The sequence below is a fragment of the Myxocyprinus asiaticus genome, chromosome 3 (assembly GCF_019703515.2).
Source record: "Myxocyprinus asiaticus isolate MX2 ecotype Aquarium Trade chromosome 3, UBuf_Myxa_2, whole genome shotgun sequence".
In the NCBI taxonomy this organism is placed as follows: Eukaryota; Metazoa; Chordata; class Actinopteri; order Cypriniformes; family Catostomidae; genus Myxocyprinus; species Myxocyprinus asiaticus.
Window position 1 is genome coordinate 60437608 of NC_059346.1, and position 20783 is coordinate 60458390.

The 20783-nt window shown below is 43.0% G+C and overlaps 1 protein-coding gene across 4 annotated transcripts in view; it reads left to right on the plus strand.

Annotated features, from left to right (window-relative positions):
- Positions 1–20783, plus strand: part of LOC127426121 (zinc finger and BTB domain-containing protein 20-like) — a 134717-nt gene that overhangs the window by 91731 nt on the left and 22203 nt on the right. For all 4 annotated transcript variants that reach the window (XM_051672682.1, XM_051672692.1, XM_051672674.1 and 1 more), the window contains one exon: positions 13772–15343. In XM_051672682.1, the coding sequence (XP_051528642.1) occupies positions 13792–15343 (1552 nt within the window). In that variant the 5' untranslated portion in view covers positions 13772–13791. The remainder of the gene's footprint in view (positions 1–13771; positions 15344–20783) is intronic.

Below are 20783 nucleotides of genomic sequence, written 5' to 3' on the forward strand. Positions count from 1 at the left end.
TTAAATAAGTAGAGGCTATGGTTTAAAAAGAAAATGTTATTTTTTTAAGGTTAATTTCACTCAATTATTAGTTAAGTTTTTCATTACTTATTTAATTTCACTTCTATCAAACTGTAGTCATTGCAGTTTGGCTGAAAGAACAGAAAAGTTTGGGATATTTTACGCTCGATTTACACGTGGTCGGGTGCAGGTGTAAATGTTGTTCGTACCAACTAACGTTTTGAAAAAAACTGAAACTTTTATGGAGCCGAGAATTTACATCAGAACGGCTTTGCGAATGATTTACACACACAAAAAAAATCCCCTTGTGTTTCATGAATGAGGCCCATTAACTTGATATTGTATGCCCTGTATTCCTGAAAAGCATTAGGTGATGGCTGTACCTCCTTGGGCTGTACACTGTAAACCGCTTGTGCGTTGGTTCAGTTCACTGCTTCTGTTGGGTCTTAAAGGTGTCGTTAATGTGGCCGGCTACTATTTCCTTGCACGGCTGCCAAAACTCTTAAAATATAATGTATAATATCCAAAAAATATACATGTCATGTTACATTTCCTAAAAAATATTTCTAGAAGTAAGGGGGACATGTTCTCCCACCCCAGGTTATATTCCTACAGCTCTGGCATTTTTACTTCTATAAAAAGACATTTTGAATCATTAATTATTAACATGTAACTATTGATTATATGATATTACGATGTCAAATGTAAACACACAAATGTAATAACATACACTTATAAAATTATCAGTGAAATGAGAACAGAAATGACAGATAAAAAAAAAAAAAATTTTTTTGTTTTAAATTGAACTACTGTGACTGATAATAATTATATGTAGTGCAATCTCTGATTAGGATAGAAATGCCAATGGTGAATTAAATTAAATTATGTGTGTGTGTATATATATATATATATATATATATATATATATATATATATATATATATTACTTAAAATACTTAGGTAAATCATTTATGTCAAAGGAGTTAAGCTGAAAAATACACACTTTAGCTTGAAAAAAAAAGTGGACGAAGTGAGAAAATTTTAAATGTACAATTTTCTTGTTTATGCAATATATAAATATAGATAAAAATTAGAGCTGTCGATTTAATGCGTTAATTTAGTGCGATTAATTATATATATATATATATATATATATATATATATATAAAACGTGTAACACAATTAATCATGCCCTCTGACCCGTATATAAATTCTGTAATAAAAGTACATATTTTCCTACTATTAGATGTACATGCAACTTTTTGTTTTATATACTCTAACTAAGAACTTTATTAGGAACACTGTGGTCCTAATAAAGTGCCCGATGTGGTCTTCTGCTGTTGTAGCCCATCTGCCTCAAGGTTCGATGCGTTGTACATTCTGAGATGCTATTCTGCTCACCACAATTGCACAGTGCGGTTATCTGAGTTACCATAGCCTTTCTGTCATCTCAAACCAGTCTGACCATTGTCCGTTGACCTGTCTCATCAACAAGGCCTTTCTGTCCGACGAACTGCCACTCACTGGATGTTTTTTGTTTTTTTGGCACCATTCTGAGCAAACTCTAGAGACTGTTGTGCGTGAAAATCCCAGGAGGTCAGCAGTTACAGAAATACTCAAACCAGCCCATCTGGCACCAACAATTGTGCCACTATCGAAATCATTGAGATCAATTTTTTCCCCATTCTGATGGTTGATGTGAACATTAACTGGAGCTCCTGACCTGTATCTGCATGATTTTATTGCACTGATGCCCCACAATTGGTTAATTTAATTGCATGAATAAGTAGGTGTACAGGTGTTCCTAATAAAGTGCTAAGTGAGTGCATATTACATGAAAGGGATATTCCATGACTAGGTGTGCGTTAAACGATTTTAACATTTTAGCACACATCGTGGAGGCAAAGAACCACCCGATGCAAAGCAGTATGCGTTTAAATCCTTTACCGAACATCTAGCTGTGGATTAGATATTATTTTAATTATGATGTATTATTTATATTGAATTATATTTATTTCGGGGCCTTTCTCAGCAAATATTGATATATGCAATTAATTGTGATTAATTCAATTAATTAATTGTCATGTAATTAATTTGATAAAAAAATGCTGTGCGTGTTTGCGACCTCAATTTCTTTTTCGCTATAACTGGCTTTTATTTTTTTTAGCGCTGTGTTATATATTAATGCTTAGCTAAACAAAGTAATTACATTTTTATCAATGGAGTATGTAGGCTTGTTAATGTATTAAAATATTTAGCTTAATAATTAGTAATACAATTTGATTAAGTTATTTTGTGTTCATAAGTATTTTCCAAATTATGCTAAACATGAAAAAATACTTGGTGAGATAATTTGCACAGTATAGGAAAATTGAAAAGAATAAAAAAAAAACCTGGGTTTAGGTTACATTCACTGATTCAAACATTTTAAAAAAATAAATGCGTAATGCATTGAACAGAAGAATACAAAATTTGTAGAAGATTCTAAATCTATTCCGAACATTCTTTGTATTTATGGAGTACAGGGAGGTTTGGTTCATAATAAAAAAGAAAAGTAATACTGTTGTTCCCTATCTGTCACTCACTCGATGTTGTGTCGATGTAGTGACACTAGGGGTCGCCCTTGGGAGTCCCAAACACCTCTGATCTTTGAGAAAAGGAATTGGCGAGTGGAATTTGCCTGCCACTACCCCGGACATACGGGTATAAAAGGAGCTGGCTTGCAACCACTCATTCAGATTTTCTCTTTGGAGCTGAGCGGTTATGTTCAGCGAGGTGAATTACTCTGCCGATCCATTCACCTCTAATATCCAGTGAAGCTGTTGGGTTTACAGCGCATTACAGCGGTTTCTCCCCCTCTTGCACCGGCGTTGTGCAGAGAACGCCCCTGGGCACTTCAGCAGCTAAAAGAGTATATTCTTTCCTCACAAAGAGTATATTTTCCTACAAAAAGAGTGGCACTTACGAAGCGTCTTTTTCCTTTTCGTTTGTGTATTATTCCTGGTTGCGGTCGCTATCTCTCTGCTTCTGACGGCCACGATCACTGTCTCACGTGTTTGGGTGCTTCCCACATGGAGACATCTTTCATGGATGGTTCGTGTTCTCATTGCGAGAACATGACCTTGGCAACATTGCGGTCGCGGCTTTCTTTCGTCAGAGGGAAAGCCAGCCCAGAGGCTCCCCGCCTCGTTCCTTCCACCTACGGGTATGAGGCAGAGACAGTTAGCACTGGGGGCGATTTGGGGACCTCAATGGGAGCTTCTCCGCCGGGAAACCCCCCACGGACATCCCATTCCCCAGCATGCTCATGTGCCCCGGTCAAGTTCTGGGATGAGACCACTGGCTCGTCTCAGGGCAGGTTCGCGATCTCATTCGGAGCTCGCGAAGAGGATGAGTTGTCGATAGCAGCATTGGAGAGCAGGCTCATCCAGTCCGACGTGGAGGACTCGGCTGGGCTCCCACCCTCGGGTGTGGTAGCCCAGTCGCAGGCTGACGCAAAGCTGGCGGCCATGCTTGCCCGGGCGGCTGCGAGCATTGGGCTGGAGTGGAATCATCCACTCCCCCCTGAACCCTCGTGGCTTGATGATTGGTTCCTGGGCCCAGAGTGCCGCTCACAGCCACGCCCCGCCCCGCCCCAGTACCTTTCTTCCCGTAGGTGCATGATGAGCTCACGCGATCGTGGCGGGCACCTTTTACTACCCGGACCCGGTTCGCAGTCTCCTCCGCTCTCACTACCCTCAACGGTGGAGCGGCCAGGGGATACTCAGCGATTCCCCAGGTGGATCAGGTGGTTGCGGTGCACTTGTGCCTGCAGAGCGCTGCCACCTGGCGGGGCCACCCGAGGTTCCTGTCCAGGGCCTGTAGGCTTACGTAATCACTGGCAGCTAAGGCCTACGGTGCTACTGCAAAGGCCGCCTCTGCACTGCAGGAGCACCACCTTTGGCTCAACCTGTTCGAGTCAAGGGAGGCTGACAAGGTACGATTCCTTGACACCCCCATCTCCCAGGTTGGCCTATTCAGCGACACCGTAGAGGATTTCGCCCAGCAATTCTTGGCGGTCAAATAGCAGATGAAGGCCATACAACACATCCTGCCCCGGTGCGACTAAAAGGTCCCGCACCCCGTCTGCTCATCGCCAAGGGCATCCCCCGGCAGCAGCAACACCGGCTCCACCACAGCCCGCCCCAGTAGGCCGGCCCCAGCTTGGAGCCACCCGCAGAAAGCAGATGCCACCCGTCTCACGGTCGGCCGCCAAGAACCCAAGAAAGGTTTTAAAGCGCCCCTCAGACTGGTGACCCAGGGAGCCAGGAACCCGCTGCACAGGAGCTGGTAAGCAGACCACTCCATCCCCCGGTGGAGGGCCAAGTGGAAAATCCTTATTTACCTTTTCTGTTGATTTCCACCCATCGTGGTGGCTGATCGGAACCTTCCGACTCGGCTATGCGATTCAGTTCACCAGGCGCCCACCCAGGTTCAACGCCGTCTGCTTCACCTCGGTGAAAGGCGAGAATGCTGCTGCCTTGCACGGAAGGATGCGATAGAGCCTGTCCCTTCAGCCGAGATGAGGAAGGGGTTTTATAGCCCCTACTTCATCGTACCCAAAAAGAGGCGGTGGGTTGCGGCCAATCTTGGACCTGCGAGTTCTGAACAGGGCCTTGCACAGACTCCCATTCAAGATGCTGATGTAAAAACACATTCCGACATCAAGATTGGTTCACGGTGGTAGACCTGAAGGACACGTACTTCCACATCTCGGTTTTACCTCGACACAGGCCTTTCCTACGTTTTTCTTTCGAGGGCCGGGCATACCAGTACAAAGTCCTCCCCTTCGGTCTGTCCCTGTCACCTCGCGCCTTCACGAAAGTCGCAGAGGCAGCCCTTGCCCCACTAAGGGAAGTGGGCGTTCGCATCCTCAACTATCTCAATGACTGGCTGATTCTAGCTCACTCATGGGACTTGTTGTGTGCGCACAGGGACCTGGCGCTCAGGCACCTCAGGCGGTTGGGGCTTCGGGTCAACTGGGAGAAGAGCATCGCTTTTCTTGGCATGGAGTTAGACTCAGGTGCGCCTCATGAGCGAGCGCGCGCAATCGGTGCTGAACTGTCTGAGAGCTTTCAGATGGAAAATGGCGGTCGCACTGAAACTATTTCAGAGGCTCCTGGGGCATATGGCGTCCTCAGCGGAGGTCACGCCACTCAGGTTGATGCATATGAGACCACTTCAGCACTGGCTTCAGACTCAAGTCCCGAGATGGGTATGGCGCCACGGGGCACACCGCGTGCTCGTCACGCCGGTGTGCCGCCGTCTGTTCAGCCCTTGGACTGACCTATCATTTCTACGGGCAGGGGTTGCCCTAGAGCAGGTCTCCAGGCACGTCGTGGTTATGACGGACGCCTCCAAGCGTGGCTGGGGTGCCGTGTGCAACAGATGCGCAGTCTACGTTGGCACATCAACCGCCTCGAGTTGCTGGCAGTATTGCTCGCCCTGAGGAGGCTTCAGCCATTGATCCAGGGCAAGCACGGTAGTGTACATCAACCGCCATGGCGGCGTGTGCTCTCGTCAAATGTCGCAACTCGCCCGCTGTCTCCTCCTCTGAGTCAGCAGCGGCTCAAGTCGTTGCGAGCCACTCACATCCCGGGCAGCCTCAACAGTGCAGTGGACGCGCTGTCACGGCAGGTCACGCTCAGGGGAGAGTGGAGACTCCCTCTACGAGGCACCTGTATGCTTTGAAGTGGCATCTGTTCGCTAAGTGGTGTTCTTCCCGACGCGAAGACCCCCAGAGATCGGCACAGTCGGATCAGTGCTTTCCTTCCTGCAGGAGAGGCTGGAGGGGCGGCTGTCCCCCTCCACCTTGAATGTGTATGTAGCCGCTATAGCGGCACACCACGACACAGTGGACAGTAAGTCCTTAGGGAAGCATGACCTGATCATCAGGTTCCTGAGAGGCTCTAGGAGGTTGAATCCCTCCAGATTCATCCCCTCATGAGACCTCTCTGTAGTCCTTCGGGGTCTACGGGGAGCCCCCTTTGAGCCCCTGGAGTCAGCTGAGCTTAAGGCACTCTCTTTGAAGACTGCCCTCCTGACTGCGCTCACTTCCATCAAGAGAGTAGGGGACCTGCAGGCGTTCTCTGTCAGCAAAATGTGCCTGGAGTTCGGTCCGGGCTACTCTCACGTGATCCTGAGACCCCGACCGGGCTATGTGCCCAAGGTTCACATGACCCTGTTTAGGGATCAGGTGGTGAACCTGCAAGTGCTGCCCCAGGAGGAGGCAGACCCAGCCATGGCGTTGCTGTGTTCAGTGCGTGTTTTACGCATCTATTTGGATCGCACGCAGAGCCTTAGTAGCTCCGAGCAGCTCTTTGTTTGCTTTGGCGGACAGCGGAAAGGGAGTGCTGTCTCCAAACAGAGGATCGCCCACTGGGTCATTGATGCCATCGCTATGGCATATCACGCCCAGGACGTGCTGCCTCCCTTGGGGCTGCGAGCCCACTCTACTAGGAGTGTGGCGGCCTCCTGGGCCCTGACCAATGGCGCCTCTGTAGCAGACATCTGCAGAGCAGCAGGCTGGGCAACACCCAGCACCTTTGTGAGGTTTTACAATCTCCGGGTTAAACCAGTCTCATACCGTGTGTTGTCAGGTATGAGCAGGTAAGTTCTGGGACAGCTGGCCGGGTGTACCGCTCGCGCATAGCACCTTTCCCTTCCCCGAGGTGAAGATGTGCGATTTGACTCCCAGTCATGTTCACAAAGTTGTGGACCCTGGATGACCTTCCTCCTTAGCCCTGTGGCAGGCGGGTTTTCGGAGAAACTCGCTGCCGGCCCAGTACATGTGCTAACTAGGCCCTGTGCTGGGGTAGGTGCTCCATATGCACTGGTTGCCCATAGGTAACCCCGTGTGATGTATCTTCTGCAAAATGATTTACCTGTTGGTGAACCGCGTCTGGTTACCGTGTTTGTAGAGCTCTTCCCCCCTCGGGTAGGACCTACCACGGGACTTCTCTACATGAGATACTTCCAACAAAACTCAGTAAGACCATGTGACGTATTTCTACTCAAATACCCCCCCTCCGGGCGGCGTGTGGTCTCCGCAGTGTCCTCCACTTCGGAGGGACACCCCCCAACATGGACCACTATATGGCCCCCAGCTGAATGATTTCATTCTTTTTGGGGAGAAAAAAGGAGAAGAGGCCGTGGCTGGGTCAGCCGGTCCCTATTTTTGGGCAGTCAACCCGTCCCCGAGGTGCAGGGGACCGTGTGACGCCTGTAAGAGCATCGGGGGAGGTTACGTGACGGCCGGGCGCGCTGGCTACGAGGCACACAAGGTCTGCCCGTCTCGCACTGCCAGTCCACGTTTTGTATAGGGACCCCTAGTGTCACTACATCAACACAATGTCGAGTGAGTGACAGATAGGGAACGTCCTGGTTACTTTCGTAACCTCTGTTCCCTGATGGAGGGAATGAGACGTAATGTCCCTCCTGCTACAACACTGAACTACCCGCTGAAATGGCCGGGACCTTGTCTCGGCTCCTCAGCACAAATCCTGAATGAGTGGTTGCAAGCCAGCTCTTTTTATACCCGTATGTCCAGGGGAGTGGCATGCAAATTCCACTCGCCAATTCCCATTGGCCTTTTCTCAAAGATCAGAGGTGTTTGGGGCTCCCATGGGTGACCCCTAGTGCCACTACATCGACACAACATCTCATTCCCTCCATCAGGGAACGGAGGTTACGAAAGTAACCAGGACGTTACGTTAATTATTGAGCCAATATGAATAAAGGATAAAATCATGTCTGACTTTATGCAAACTAACACAAACAGACATAAAGTAGATAGCTGATTATGCGTTATAGATTTGCATACAATCATGGGAACATTGACTGAACCAAAATTTTTTATTTAAATGAAAGCTGTCATCTATACAAGCAGATAACACTTAACTAGAAAAATATGCATAATATATCATTATTGGTGAAGAAAAGGACAACAATTAACTTATTTTGCTTATATAGACACATGCAATTATGAACAATGAGGCAGAAATACGAACCAAACTTTCTTAATTTAAAGTGTGCATTTGTTTCCTCAGTTATGCGCCCTGCATCTGTTGTGGCTACGTGTGTGTAATCCGAGACGGCCTCTGTAACACATTGGGTTTTATTATAGTTATTATAATTGATTATTAAATTCCATAATCGATGTATCAAAGTTTCAGCAAAATATTAATGCACTGATGCATGCAGAGGGGTGGTTCTAGGGGCTCGAGCCCCTAGAGCCACCCCTTTCTGCACGCACCTGGCTAAAACCAACCTCTATTAAAATCAATTGTGTGTTGAGTCTCATGCACTTAGCATGAGGAGTGTTATTTGTGTGATGCACAGAGTTGCTACCTACAGTATGTAGAGCTTTACAAATTGGTCACTTATGAGATTCAGTTGCAGTTAGGATGCCGCACTAGACAGTAGGCAGCAAGGTAGCTTGCTAAGTTTTGGAAAAGTGCCTTGCACTCCCACAAAGAAATTACTGCTATCCAGGTATCACACACAACAGTAACATATGGCAGTTTGAAATGCACACCTAAAGAAGACCACAGCTGTCCATATACTGTATACTGTACTTGTTTACAATATAGTACCTCACTGGTGTTTGCGTGAAGATCTAGACGGTTTCACACACAAATTGATTTGTTTTACAAAAGGTTTCAGAGTTTCTCTAGAGTAGACACATATACTGTAAGTACACAGTTTTTCTCATTCTCTCATTCAACACTTTGCCTCGATAACTTTAAAAAACGAACCAAATCTCCACACAGTAAGTCCCAGGGGTTGCATACTCAAAATTCTACTGTTTTCAACATGCTATGAATAAAGGCCCATCTTTTTCATATTCTTTTACACAGCACTAGCATTTAAATGCTCTTGAAAATTTGAGCAGAGAGAGGTGAAGTTTCAGTGTAATACAGAAACAGTAAACACGAGGTCTTGGCAATATCCAATATTCCTGATACAGTATTCACAGTGATTTCGATGGAGATATAAAATTAAGCAACATTGTGAATATCGTAATAATTGTAATGTGCTTGTTATTGCTTTTAAAGTCGCTAAAGTCCATGTCATTGTTTTGCGATTATTCCTTGTCTCGCAAATATGACAGCTTTAAGACAGAGATGTTTTAAGAAGGTCTCTGGTTTATACTTAAGTAGCAAAAACCTTGTTAGAGTTAGTAAGTTCATTTTCAGTGAATTCTTGACTCTATTTGTTCACGTCAAAATGCAAAATGTTAGATAAATATTGCTGGTTTTTTTTACTATGTATTGATATAGTGCTGCATGTAAATGAAATGATGAAATATCATTCTTCCATTCATTTGTTTTGTCAAAAGTATGTCTTGATCATTTTTAACTAGATCTTTTACAGTATTTTAGCTGAAATGTACTTTTGGTTTTTCAATTACAGTTTCATAGAAATAATGGTTTCCTTTTTATAAAAAATAAAATAAAATAAAAAACCCAGCCATTTCAGTGCAAATAGTGGAACCTGGGACTAACTGTGTCACTTATTTCAGTAAAACAATTCATGAAACAGCTATATTTGTAAAAGGTTATAAAATCATATCAAATCATTGTTTTGGCTACCAAATATTACACATGTGACAACTTCCCCCGACTTTGTTGAAAATACCCAGTGCAACCTTCTTTAAAAAAAAAAAAAAAAAAAAAAAAGAAAGAAAAAAAAAGAAAGAAAACAATTATTGCCTGAATGTAAACCATTAACAAAAACATTGTGATATTGTAATTTGAGTTAGGAGGATAGAATTAACAACAATTCTAATTTAAGAGGGTTTTAAGTAGCTAATTTAAAGAACATAAAATAACATTGCTAGAGAAAACACATTAGTGTAATTGGACTTCTGACAGATATCCCTTGTGACAATTTTTCCATCTCACAACTAGCCCCTTGGTCTCCTCCAAAAATATAGAGATACATATTGAATAATATCAAATGGCTGAAAAATACTGAGAAATGTAATTTACTTTTATTTATTTTTTTGATTTCTTGCTATACTGCTCAGCCCTAGTAAACACTGTTTCAAAAAGGTTTACTATTGTAATGAGCTAAAGCTAATTTACTGGAGTAAGACGCGGTACAAAAATGAGAATGTGTGAAAGTGAAAGCGTTCAGCTGAGAGGAATGCACATGGAAAGGGGGAGAGAGAGAGAGAAAATGAGTCAGAATCAAAAGGAGCGAAACAGAGTGTGTTTTCAAGTGCAGCTTTTGTGTGTGCGCATATGTGTGGGTCTGTGCGAGATGATATTTTGCTAAAAGAACTGATGTCACCACTGTCCACTGCAATTATGATTGATTTTCAGAAGTGTTTGTACTCCTAAAAGTTTCACAGAGTCTCCAAGCCTTCTGTTGTAGAAAATGGGTGAAGCACCATGCACAAAGTAGACCATTTTGTGTTCACTCCAGTAGTGTGTGTGTGTGTACAGACAGTACACATGAATGAAAGATGGTGACCAGCATGAATGTGTTTCAGAGTAGTACAAAAAGATATGAACGTAAGTTGTTGGTTGAATAATGATCCCATTGACCCACCATAGTTTGATTTGTTTGTTTGTTATTTATACATATGTAATGCAAAAGAGAAACACATGCTGTATGAGTGCTAATGCACATAGAGTACTGTAGCTCAAGGCTGCCCTCTGTCTTTGAAAAGACAAGCCTTATTCAGTCACTTATCCAGCCAATCTACTTTGAGTAAATAATGTCTCTGGTGTGCTAATTTGTGAACGTTTATTGCTGTTTGGTATGATTCACGCTACTTAACTGGCAACGGCATCTGGCATGTTGAAAAGAATGACATTCACTTGATCATTGTGTTTATGAGTTTCAGTCACTCTTAGGCTTTAAGCTAAAGTATGTGGTTGTCATATCACATTTAATATAATCTAATCTTTTTTGGGGGGGTTTTCAAACATTTGTATCTGTAAGTGTAATGTATGATGCAGCAATATAGATGGTGAATTATACAATCAGAAATTAGTCTTAACTATGCATTGCAGGGTTATAGATTGTGAATTTCCTTTGGCATGTGCTTTAAATGCTATTTAAAATGTCTTAAATTTGGCTGTCACAGTATGTTTTTGTGGTGTTTGGAATCCTAATGCTCTTTTCCAGAATGAGTTGAAAAATAGCATGGATATTTTAGGTTAAAATGTTTAGATTAATAAGGGAAAGTGTATATTTTTAAGAACATTTTTTCATTGCATTTATATAATTATAAAATTGAGCAAAATGCTGTTTAACATAGTTTATAATGGTCTATATAGTTTATAGTTAATAAAAACTTTGGTTACAATAAAGCAAAAAAGAAAAAGTCTTCTTTGCTTCCTTTTGGGGGTCCTGATTAGCATCATTTTCAAGGATCTCCAAGATATTGTCTATTTAGAAATGGATTCTGTTTGTTTTGTAGACATAATTGTAAAGACTTCTCTTTTTTTAAATTTAAAATGATTAAACAAATGTACATTATTGACCAGTTATGTGCAAATACAGACCCAAATTAGATAATGCCTAAATATATACATTGCGTAGGTGTTTATACTAGTAGATTTTTGGAATATTTCTACTTAACTGTTTCGGTTGACATTTAGAAAACGAATTAATTACTTTTACTACGATAATTTCCTTAGAAAAAATAACAGCTGCAAATTTAAGTTTCATTGGCAGCTCTGTGATAGTGACCGATTTACAAATGAATCATTCTTTTGAGGCGATTCTTTTCGATCAGTCGGTCAGATCCATTCAAATGAGGCACACACATTTTCTTTATTGTAAACACAAATATCCACTCTCATGAAACAGGTAAATGCCATATAACTAAGAATTTGTTGCAAACATAAACAGAAAAGCAAATATTATTTACAGCATTACAATGGAATAATATATAATATAATATTTTAACATTTTCTAATTCTGAGCAAAATGTGATTGCTTGCCCAAGCAAGAATCCTATGATACTAGGGTGTTCTTGGTGCTTCTTGGTTAGATGCATACTGGCCCAAGTCAAAAGATTCTCATCGATATTTGGTCTCTAGATATGACTCGGGTCCCTCTTTCAATGTAAGTCTGTATACATTACACTATCGTACTGCATACTGTACTTTTTTTTTTTTTTTTTTTGCAAATAGTATGTGAAACGGTGAAATCGGTAATTCGGTATTTTTGAAAAAATATAGATATATTTAGAGTCTGATCAAATAAGTAGAGAAAGAGATGTTAAAAATCATGATTATTATTACTTCCTGTAAATTTGTCACACTGGAAATGGAAGGTCGGGTCAAGTGCATTACATCGTGGGATACAGTGTGCAGTGTGCTCTGTTGTATCCTGCACATTTTGGCAAATGTAGTAAATCATCTGGGTATTTTTTGCATGCAGAAACTTTGCATACTGTGTATAGCATGCATACTGCAGAAATAGTATAGCAGTATGCTCTTCCAAATATAGAAATGTGGAATGGGACTTGGACGTGTACTAGAATCAAACCCGCATCTCCCACACATCTGTTATCTTCAGTAGCGTATCAACATGATATAATCTATTCATCTAAAAGACATAGTGATCCGCTAAAGTTTAATCACAAGGTCAGCATGTACACTCTAACAATCATCCCAAGCATCCCATGACCATTTAGTCCTTAACATTCTTGCAGAACTAGGACAACAACAATGTGCAATGTCAACTAACAAACAATGACTGAACATACTTATGCAGAAAACACCCTTACATAAAGTTACACAATGAGTAGAATACAATAATAAACAGAAGTATAAATTGTATACAGTGCTGTATATACATGTATGGATATAATTTAAATATGCATATAACTATACACATGTATATGAATATACACACGTGTATATACATATACAGATACAAGTAGCAGCTGAGCACTGAAGTTTATGAACAAAAACAATTTTTTTAAAAACATGCACATTCCCTAGGATAATGGAAAATTGAAGCACATGCCCATGGCCATCTAGGCGTTATTTACTGGTCATACACAATCTCTACAGTAGATGCCTAAAGCAATGGCAAACCTTTCTTACCCCATGTGTCTTTATGATTTTAGAGGAAGAAAACATGATAAAATGTAATGCTAATGTCTTTGTGGCAAACTTCAGAATTTTTGAAGAATCCATGTGTTAAAAGAATCCATTCCAGAATTCACACTGAGTGCTTTACACAAAATGCTGCTACTTTTGCTGCTGTTTTAACATTTATATATTTTTTGTGTGTATGCATACAATGGGGTCCACAAGTCTGACCACAAGTGATAATGCTTTTATTTAGCATTCTTTTCTAATTAAAACTAACTTTTTTCTAGTTTAATCTTAAAACCAACCATTTATTTTCAAGTTAAAATCCCAGATTTTCAATGTGGTCTCAGACTTTTGGAACTCACTGTTGTACTCTTTATCTATTATATTAATCTTATTATTTTGTACTAGTGTTTGTGCTTAATGAAACCATTATACTTGATATGACTTATACTAGATTTTTTCTGCCTCAGTCCTGACCTCTGAAAATAAGAAATTTTACATCATTGTAATAGTAAGAGGAAAAAATATATATTTTTAATTAATTAAATTAAATAATTAATTTTGCATTAGATAAATATACATTTATTTGGAACGTATACTAAAATGTATTAAAAAATTAATTTGTATCTGATTTAGTTTTATTTGTGTTTGTGTCTTCTGCACAGGTGACATCAGGTGCAAGGGGATGACCGAACGCATTCACCACATTAATCTCCACAACTTTAGCAATTCTGTACTTGAGACCCTCAATGAGCAGCGAAACCGCGGGCACTTCTGTGACGTGACCGTTCGGATCCATGGTAGCATGCTGCGAGCTCACCGTTGTGTGCTGGCTGCAGGGAGCCCCTTCTTTCAGGACAAGCTGCTCCTGGGCTACAGCGACATCGAGATCCCCTCTGTGGTGTCCGTACAGTCCGTCCAGAAGCTGATCGACTTTATGTACAGTGGTGTGCTGCGGGTCTCCCAGTCCGAGGCCCTGCAGATCCTCACAGCTGCCAGCATTCTTCAAATCAAAACCGTTATTGATGAGTGCACTCGCATTGTTTCACAGAATGTTGGGATTTCTGGATCTGCCAGCTTCCCTGGGGTCCCGGGTGACTCGGGGCAAGAAACGCCACGGGGAACTCCAGAGTCTGGCACCTCCGGTCCCAGTAGTGACGCCGAATCAGGCTACATGCAAACATCATCACACCACAGCCTTGACCGCATTTATTCCACGCTTTATTCCAGCTGTTCTGGGTTGGGCCTGCAAAATGGTACCCGGGGAAACCGCTCCCACTATGCCAGTGCTGCTGTGGCAGCCAGCTACGACTCACCCCTTCCACTAAATCAAAAGGAGGGAGGGCAGGACCCTGCCTGGATTACACGCATTCACGAGCGTTCCCAACAGATGGAACGCTTCCTGGCCACGTCAGAGAGTACACACTGCCGCAAACAGCCTCGACCTGTGAGGCTCCAGACAGGTGACATTCACATCAAGCAAGAACAAGGTGATGAGTATAATTGCTATGGGCTCGAGGACTGTCGTGAGGACCACGAGCAGCCAGAGTGCACTGAAAGTGAACCCAAAGGTGAGAGCTTTGATTCGGGTGTCAGCTCCTCCATTGGCACTGAGACTGATTCTGTTGAGCAACCATTCTTGTCTGGGTTCACTCGGGAAAATTGTCCAAATAAAGGCCAACAAGGTGATGGTGGAACTCCGGTGCAGATCGAGGTCAACGATTCGTCTCCTGAGCAGACCCATGAGGCAGTTGAAGATGGTGGTGGAAATGGTCCTGCGCAAGAAGGGGGTGAACTTGGTATCCATCAGCCACTTCAAGCCAACCTAGCTGCACCCCAATCCGTGCCAGGTGGGCAACTGTACCTACGGCCAGGTGAGCCACTTACCAGCAACCTGCGCATGCCCCTCACCTTGACCAGCAACACGCAGGTAATGGGAACTGCAGGCAACACTTTCTTGCCCACACTCTTTGCCACCCAGTCAGCCAGCGACAACAAGCCTTTCCTCTTCAGTCTGCCCCAATCCATGGGGAATCAGCAGCCCCAGTTTGTGGCAGTGCCCTCTCCCAGCATGCCCCCATTCCCCAGTGGGCTGTCAGTGCCACCAGGTGGAGGTCAACAGCAAGGTGGTGCGGCAGTGGGACAGCATGGGGAGAAGAAGCCCTACGCATGTACTCTCTGTTGTAAGACCTTTACTGCCAAACAAAACTACGTCAAACACATGTTTGTGCACACTGGTGAGTACACTAGGCCCTCATCTCTCTACGGTTAGCTAGTTAAGCCTTCTCAAATTAGCTAGTTTTTGGAGAAGTGTTGGTCTGAAGCAATTAAGGCAAGCTTTTGCGTCAACATAAATAATCTGTAGCAATTATTGACTGCACAGTGAATCATACTTTCTGGTTGTCTGCACTGTCTGCTGTGCATCAGGTATTACATTATACATAACCCAATTCACTTCAAGTGTTTCAGTCTCGAGTTTGACTAGTATTCGTCAGGGTATTTCATTACTTCGAAACTCCCTTTCAAGGCAAGTCCTGTCGGCGGCCATCTTTGGAACGCTCCCGGGTAGATATTTTCATTATAAGTGGCATAAACCATAATCGCCAAAACGGTTGCTCAAGATTACAATCAAATAATGAATTTCCAATCAGTAATAAAATCTGACAACAATGGTATCATAAATTATGCCTAATTATGTTTTTCAGGCTGGTCCCGCTAAAGCGCATACACGTTCTCTGGCGATGTCTGTATCTTAAATGTGATTGGCTCTTTTACTGTAACTGCTTTTACTGCGAGACTTCCTTTTATACACCCACTATATTGGGTGTTCCAATTTCTCCCATTCATTTTATACAATTGATCCATTTCGGGCTAAATAGTCTCTGTACAAAATACTATTGTGCAAGAGAACCAAAATATACATCATTTATAAATGAAAAGGTGGTGCTTTTTCAGGCACTACAGAGGGATATTATGCGACGTAATGGGTGAATATTGCATTTTGAAGGCATAACAGTCATACTTACAAGTTGAGTAACTGTAAGACACTGTTACTGGAACACTAAGACAGTACATACTGTAGCTTAAGGTTGCAAGGTACCACAGCAACCTTTAGGTTTCTGGTTTCAAAAACCTTCAAAACATAACACTTCAGATTAAAAGTGCACTGTGATTAACACATATAAACTGTCTATTAGCTATAATTTTACAGTTGTTAAGCAAGTGCTTGATTGTGATCTGTACACACCCTCTTAAGCCATGACAGCCTTTTTGAGACCAACTTGAGTTTGATTACAAGATATTGAGTTTCTTCTATGTCTTGTGTGCCATAAGGCCTTTCTTTTGTATACTTAATAAGATTACAGTAAATTCCCTAGTCAATAATTAAAGTGTTTACTTAATGAACATGGGCCTTATTGGTTGACACAGGATTGCCTGGTCAATTTATGATGCAGTGAGACATCTGCTCTAAGCTGTTTTGATTTCTTACATCCCTAATAGCTGTTTTCACCCTTAGGCAAAGTCTAAGGATTACACAGAATATAGAACTCAAGCTATTTGATAAATGCATGCTAGTTACTGTTTTGTGAGTGCATATATGTGGGTGTGGTCTTGTCTTTGGAAAATGTCTGCACTAATGTTTTGACATGCCACAACATCATTAATGTCATTTTAGCAAGCTGCTTTTCATCCAAACGAACTTGCAGTCTTTAGGAGATAGTCTCTTGAGCAACCTGGGTTTCTTCAAGTGACTTCTCCAAGTTCACAATGGTTAGAGAAGCAGGGTTTGTGTTTTAGTAACTCTTCCTGATAGTCTGAGTCACCACTTCAGGAGACTGTGAGGAATTACAGTACCTGTTAGCGTGGTTTAACAGCTCAAACACAGACCAAACTTTTGTGCTGAATGCAATAGAATGCAACAGTCGGGTTCCGGAAATAAAAATCTCATACATTTTCTCCATAGACAAATTGATTATTAAAAATAACTTATAAACATTTAAAGACAGACCTACCCTGAGCTCTTAGGTTGTTAATCGATGGTATATGCTTCTGTTGAAGCCATCATTCCGTGTTATTTCAGCTTCATTCTTAAAAAATTTGTGTTTTATAGCAGAGTTATTGGTGAAGAACTACACTACCCATGAATCCTGATGAGATAGATCCTCCAATCAGTGAGTTACAGCAAACAAACTGCAGCAAATGATACCTGCATCAACCGCCCTCTCCCATAAAATTTGGTCTCACACAGAAAAATAACCAGCCTTCAACACAACATTCAGCAATGGCAGTGTTAAATTTAGTAAGACAATTGAATTTGACAGTATGAACTTCTGTAGAAGATTACTGTGTAATAATGAAAGTGACTTCAGGCCACAACCAAGTTTAATGTCATTATAGAAAATCAGACTTTGATTCTTAGTTTGTCATCAAACATGCTGTCATTATTAAATCACAGGAGTTTTGATCATGCAATATTTATGATATGGCACAAAATACAGTTTCCAATAACAACAGATGCCTGATGATGGCTGCCAAGAACATAAACATATAAATACCTGGCCAGATATGGCCTTAGTGTGGAAGTACTATAGATATATGCAAAGATATTCAGAGTGTCCAATAGTTTTTCGTGTATATATATATATATATATATATATATATATATACACGCACGCACGCACACACACAAACTGAATTAACATATTTTTTAATTCTGTAATTAGCACCATGAAATAGTGTAATTCGCTATGGAGTTTTCTTAAAAAAGAGACATTTCCAGCAGTATGCATTTACATTCTTGCAAATTTCACTGTTCTAAAATTACAGAAATTTAGGTGTCAGGGTTTTGCAGAGAATCAACAGAGGCTCAGCACCCAAACGAAGAGTAAAATAAAGGGGATTTATTCTTATAAAAATATACAAAAATGACCCCGTAGGGGAAAAACACAAAGTCCAAAGCAGAGCTGAGTGAAGTGGGGCTGTGGCAGACGAATAGGAACCAGGACTGACCAGAACCGACAGAAAGATCAGGTAAGGGAACAGGAGACATGAGACGCGAAAGAAGACGAACTGGCACTGGACAGTGCACACGAGGAGACTAAAATAGGGAGAAAAAATCAAACAGGTTAACAGACAGGGCAGGTGTGACTAATAAACTAATAATAGGCGGGGTATGACGCAAGACTGAGAGACGCGGCAATACAGAAACAAAATAAAGCCACGTGCTTTCCCAAGACACAAAACTCCCGAATGGCATGATACAATGATACAAGGCAATATACACTCATGCCATCTGACAGACAAGACGAGAGAATGCGTAACAATGGCAAACAAAGCAATGCCACGCATTCCCACACTAGAAAAAGCCTGAGCGTACATGCACTCAACAGGTGACAAAACAAGACGCGAGGCGCGCCTGTGTTCACAAGAGACAGAAATAAACTATTGATGCGAGTGCAAGCCGCCAAGATGACATAAGCGCAATGCACCCACGTCAATAAAAGGCAGAACATGGAGCATGAGTGTCCGGATCCCGACACAGACCAAAACCGAACCAGACAGGGAAGTCAGGATCCAGACACCATACTCCGGACATGAAACAAGACAGACCGAAGAGATTGACGTGAGTGCATGCCTCCAAGATGACATAAGCGCAATGCACTTATGCCAATTACAGACAGAAAAAAAGAGCATGAGTGTCCGGATCTCGACACCAATCGAAACCAGACAGGGAAGTCAACACAAGACAGACATTGGACGATGATGTCATGGTCCTGTCACTCTGTCAGCCTGGGTTTTTATGTGACAGGACCGTGACATCATCGTCCTATGTCTGTGACATTAGGGGAATGGTTATGTCCCCTAGAATTATTTTAAAGAAAAAATACTTTAACAAAACAAACATTTTAGTTTTATAGGTAATATTATGTAGTTTTTTCTACTTTGCACTTTTTCCTAAGAACCTTTTAAAAAATCATATTTTTAATTCATTATTTATATGTACAATTTATAATTTTTATAAAATGAATGGACGTCCACCATACTTCTATCATTGCCATCACACCAGGCATTTTAGAGAACAGTTGTGTTTTTCCAGAATAATTTATATTGGGTTATCATGGAATTGGGAAGTGATGGGAGCAGATTACCATCACACAATATCAAATCCACACCACCACACGTTAAACCAAAATCCACTTAACGGTTGATTAAGGCCGTGATTAAATCTTTATTCCAGGCCGTCACGTAACCTCCCCCAATGCTCTTATAAGCGTTGGAACGGTCCTTCGGGAACAAGTCAACTGCCCAACAAATAGGGACAGGCTAGCCCAGCCGTGGCCTCTTTTCCTCTTTTTTTCTCCCCAAAAAGAGTGGAATTTGTTAACCGACTGGGGGCCATAAATGTCTGTGTCAGGGGGATGTCACTCCCAAGGGGAGGACACAGCGGAGACCACACCCCGCCCGGGGGGGGGGGGTATTTCGAGTGGAAATACGTCACATGGTCTTTCCGAGTCTTGTCGGAAGTATGTCATGTGGAGAAGTCGCCTGGTAGGTCCTACCCGAGGGGGGAGGAGTTTCTACAAGCATGGTGACTGAGGGCAGAGGGGCCTTTGCCCAAGGAAGACGCAGTTTACCAACAGGGAAATGATTTAGCGGAAGATATATCACATGGGGTCACCTATGGGGAACCAGCGCATTTGGAGCACCTACCCCAGTACAGGGCTTAGTTAGCACATGTACTGGGCCGGCAGCGAGTTTCTCCGCAAACTTGTCTGCCACAGGGCTAAGGAGGAAAATCATCCAGGGATCACAACTTGTGAACACGACCGGGAGTCAAAGGCACACGTCTTCACCTCATGGGAGGGGAAAGGCACTATACACAAGCAGTACACCCAGCCAGCTGTCCCGGAACTTACCTGTTCAGACCTGACAACACACAGGACGAAACCAGCTCAACCCGGAGATTATAGAACCTCGCAAAGGTGTTGGGTGTCGCCCAGCCCACTGCTCTGCAGATGTCTGCAAAAGAGGCGCCACTGGTCAGGGCCCAGGAGGCCGCTACACTCCTAGTAGAGTGGGCTCATAGCGCCACGGGGGGCAGCACGTCCTGAGCATGATATGCCATCACGATGGCGTCAATAACCCAGTGGGCGATCCTCTGTTTGGAGACAAAGCTTCCTTTCCGCTGTCCACCAAAGCAGACAGAGCTGCTCGGAACTTCTAAATCTCTGCGTGCGATCCAAATAGATGTGTAAAGCACGCACCGGACACAGCAACACCAAAGCTGGGTCTGCCTCCTCCTGGGGCAGAGCTTGCAGGTTCAACACCTGATCCCTAAACGGGGTCGTGGCAACCTTGGGCACATAGCCCGGTCGGGGTCTCAGGATCACGTGAGAGTAGCCCGGACCAAACTCCAGGCACGTTTCACTGACAGAAAACGCCTGCAGGTCCCCTACCCTCTTGATGGAAGTGAGCGCAGTCAGGAGGGCAGTCTTCAAAGAGAGTGCCTTAAGTTCAGCTGACTCCAGGGGCTCAAAGGGGGCTCCGCGTAGACCCCGAAGGACTACAGAGATCCGCTGCGGTGTTGAGGTCGCCTGGGATGTGAGTGGCTCGTAGTGACTTGAGGCGCTGCTGACTCCAGAGGAGGAGACGGTGGGCGAGTTGTGACATGCAGCG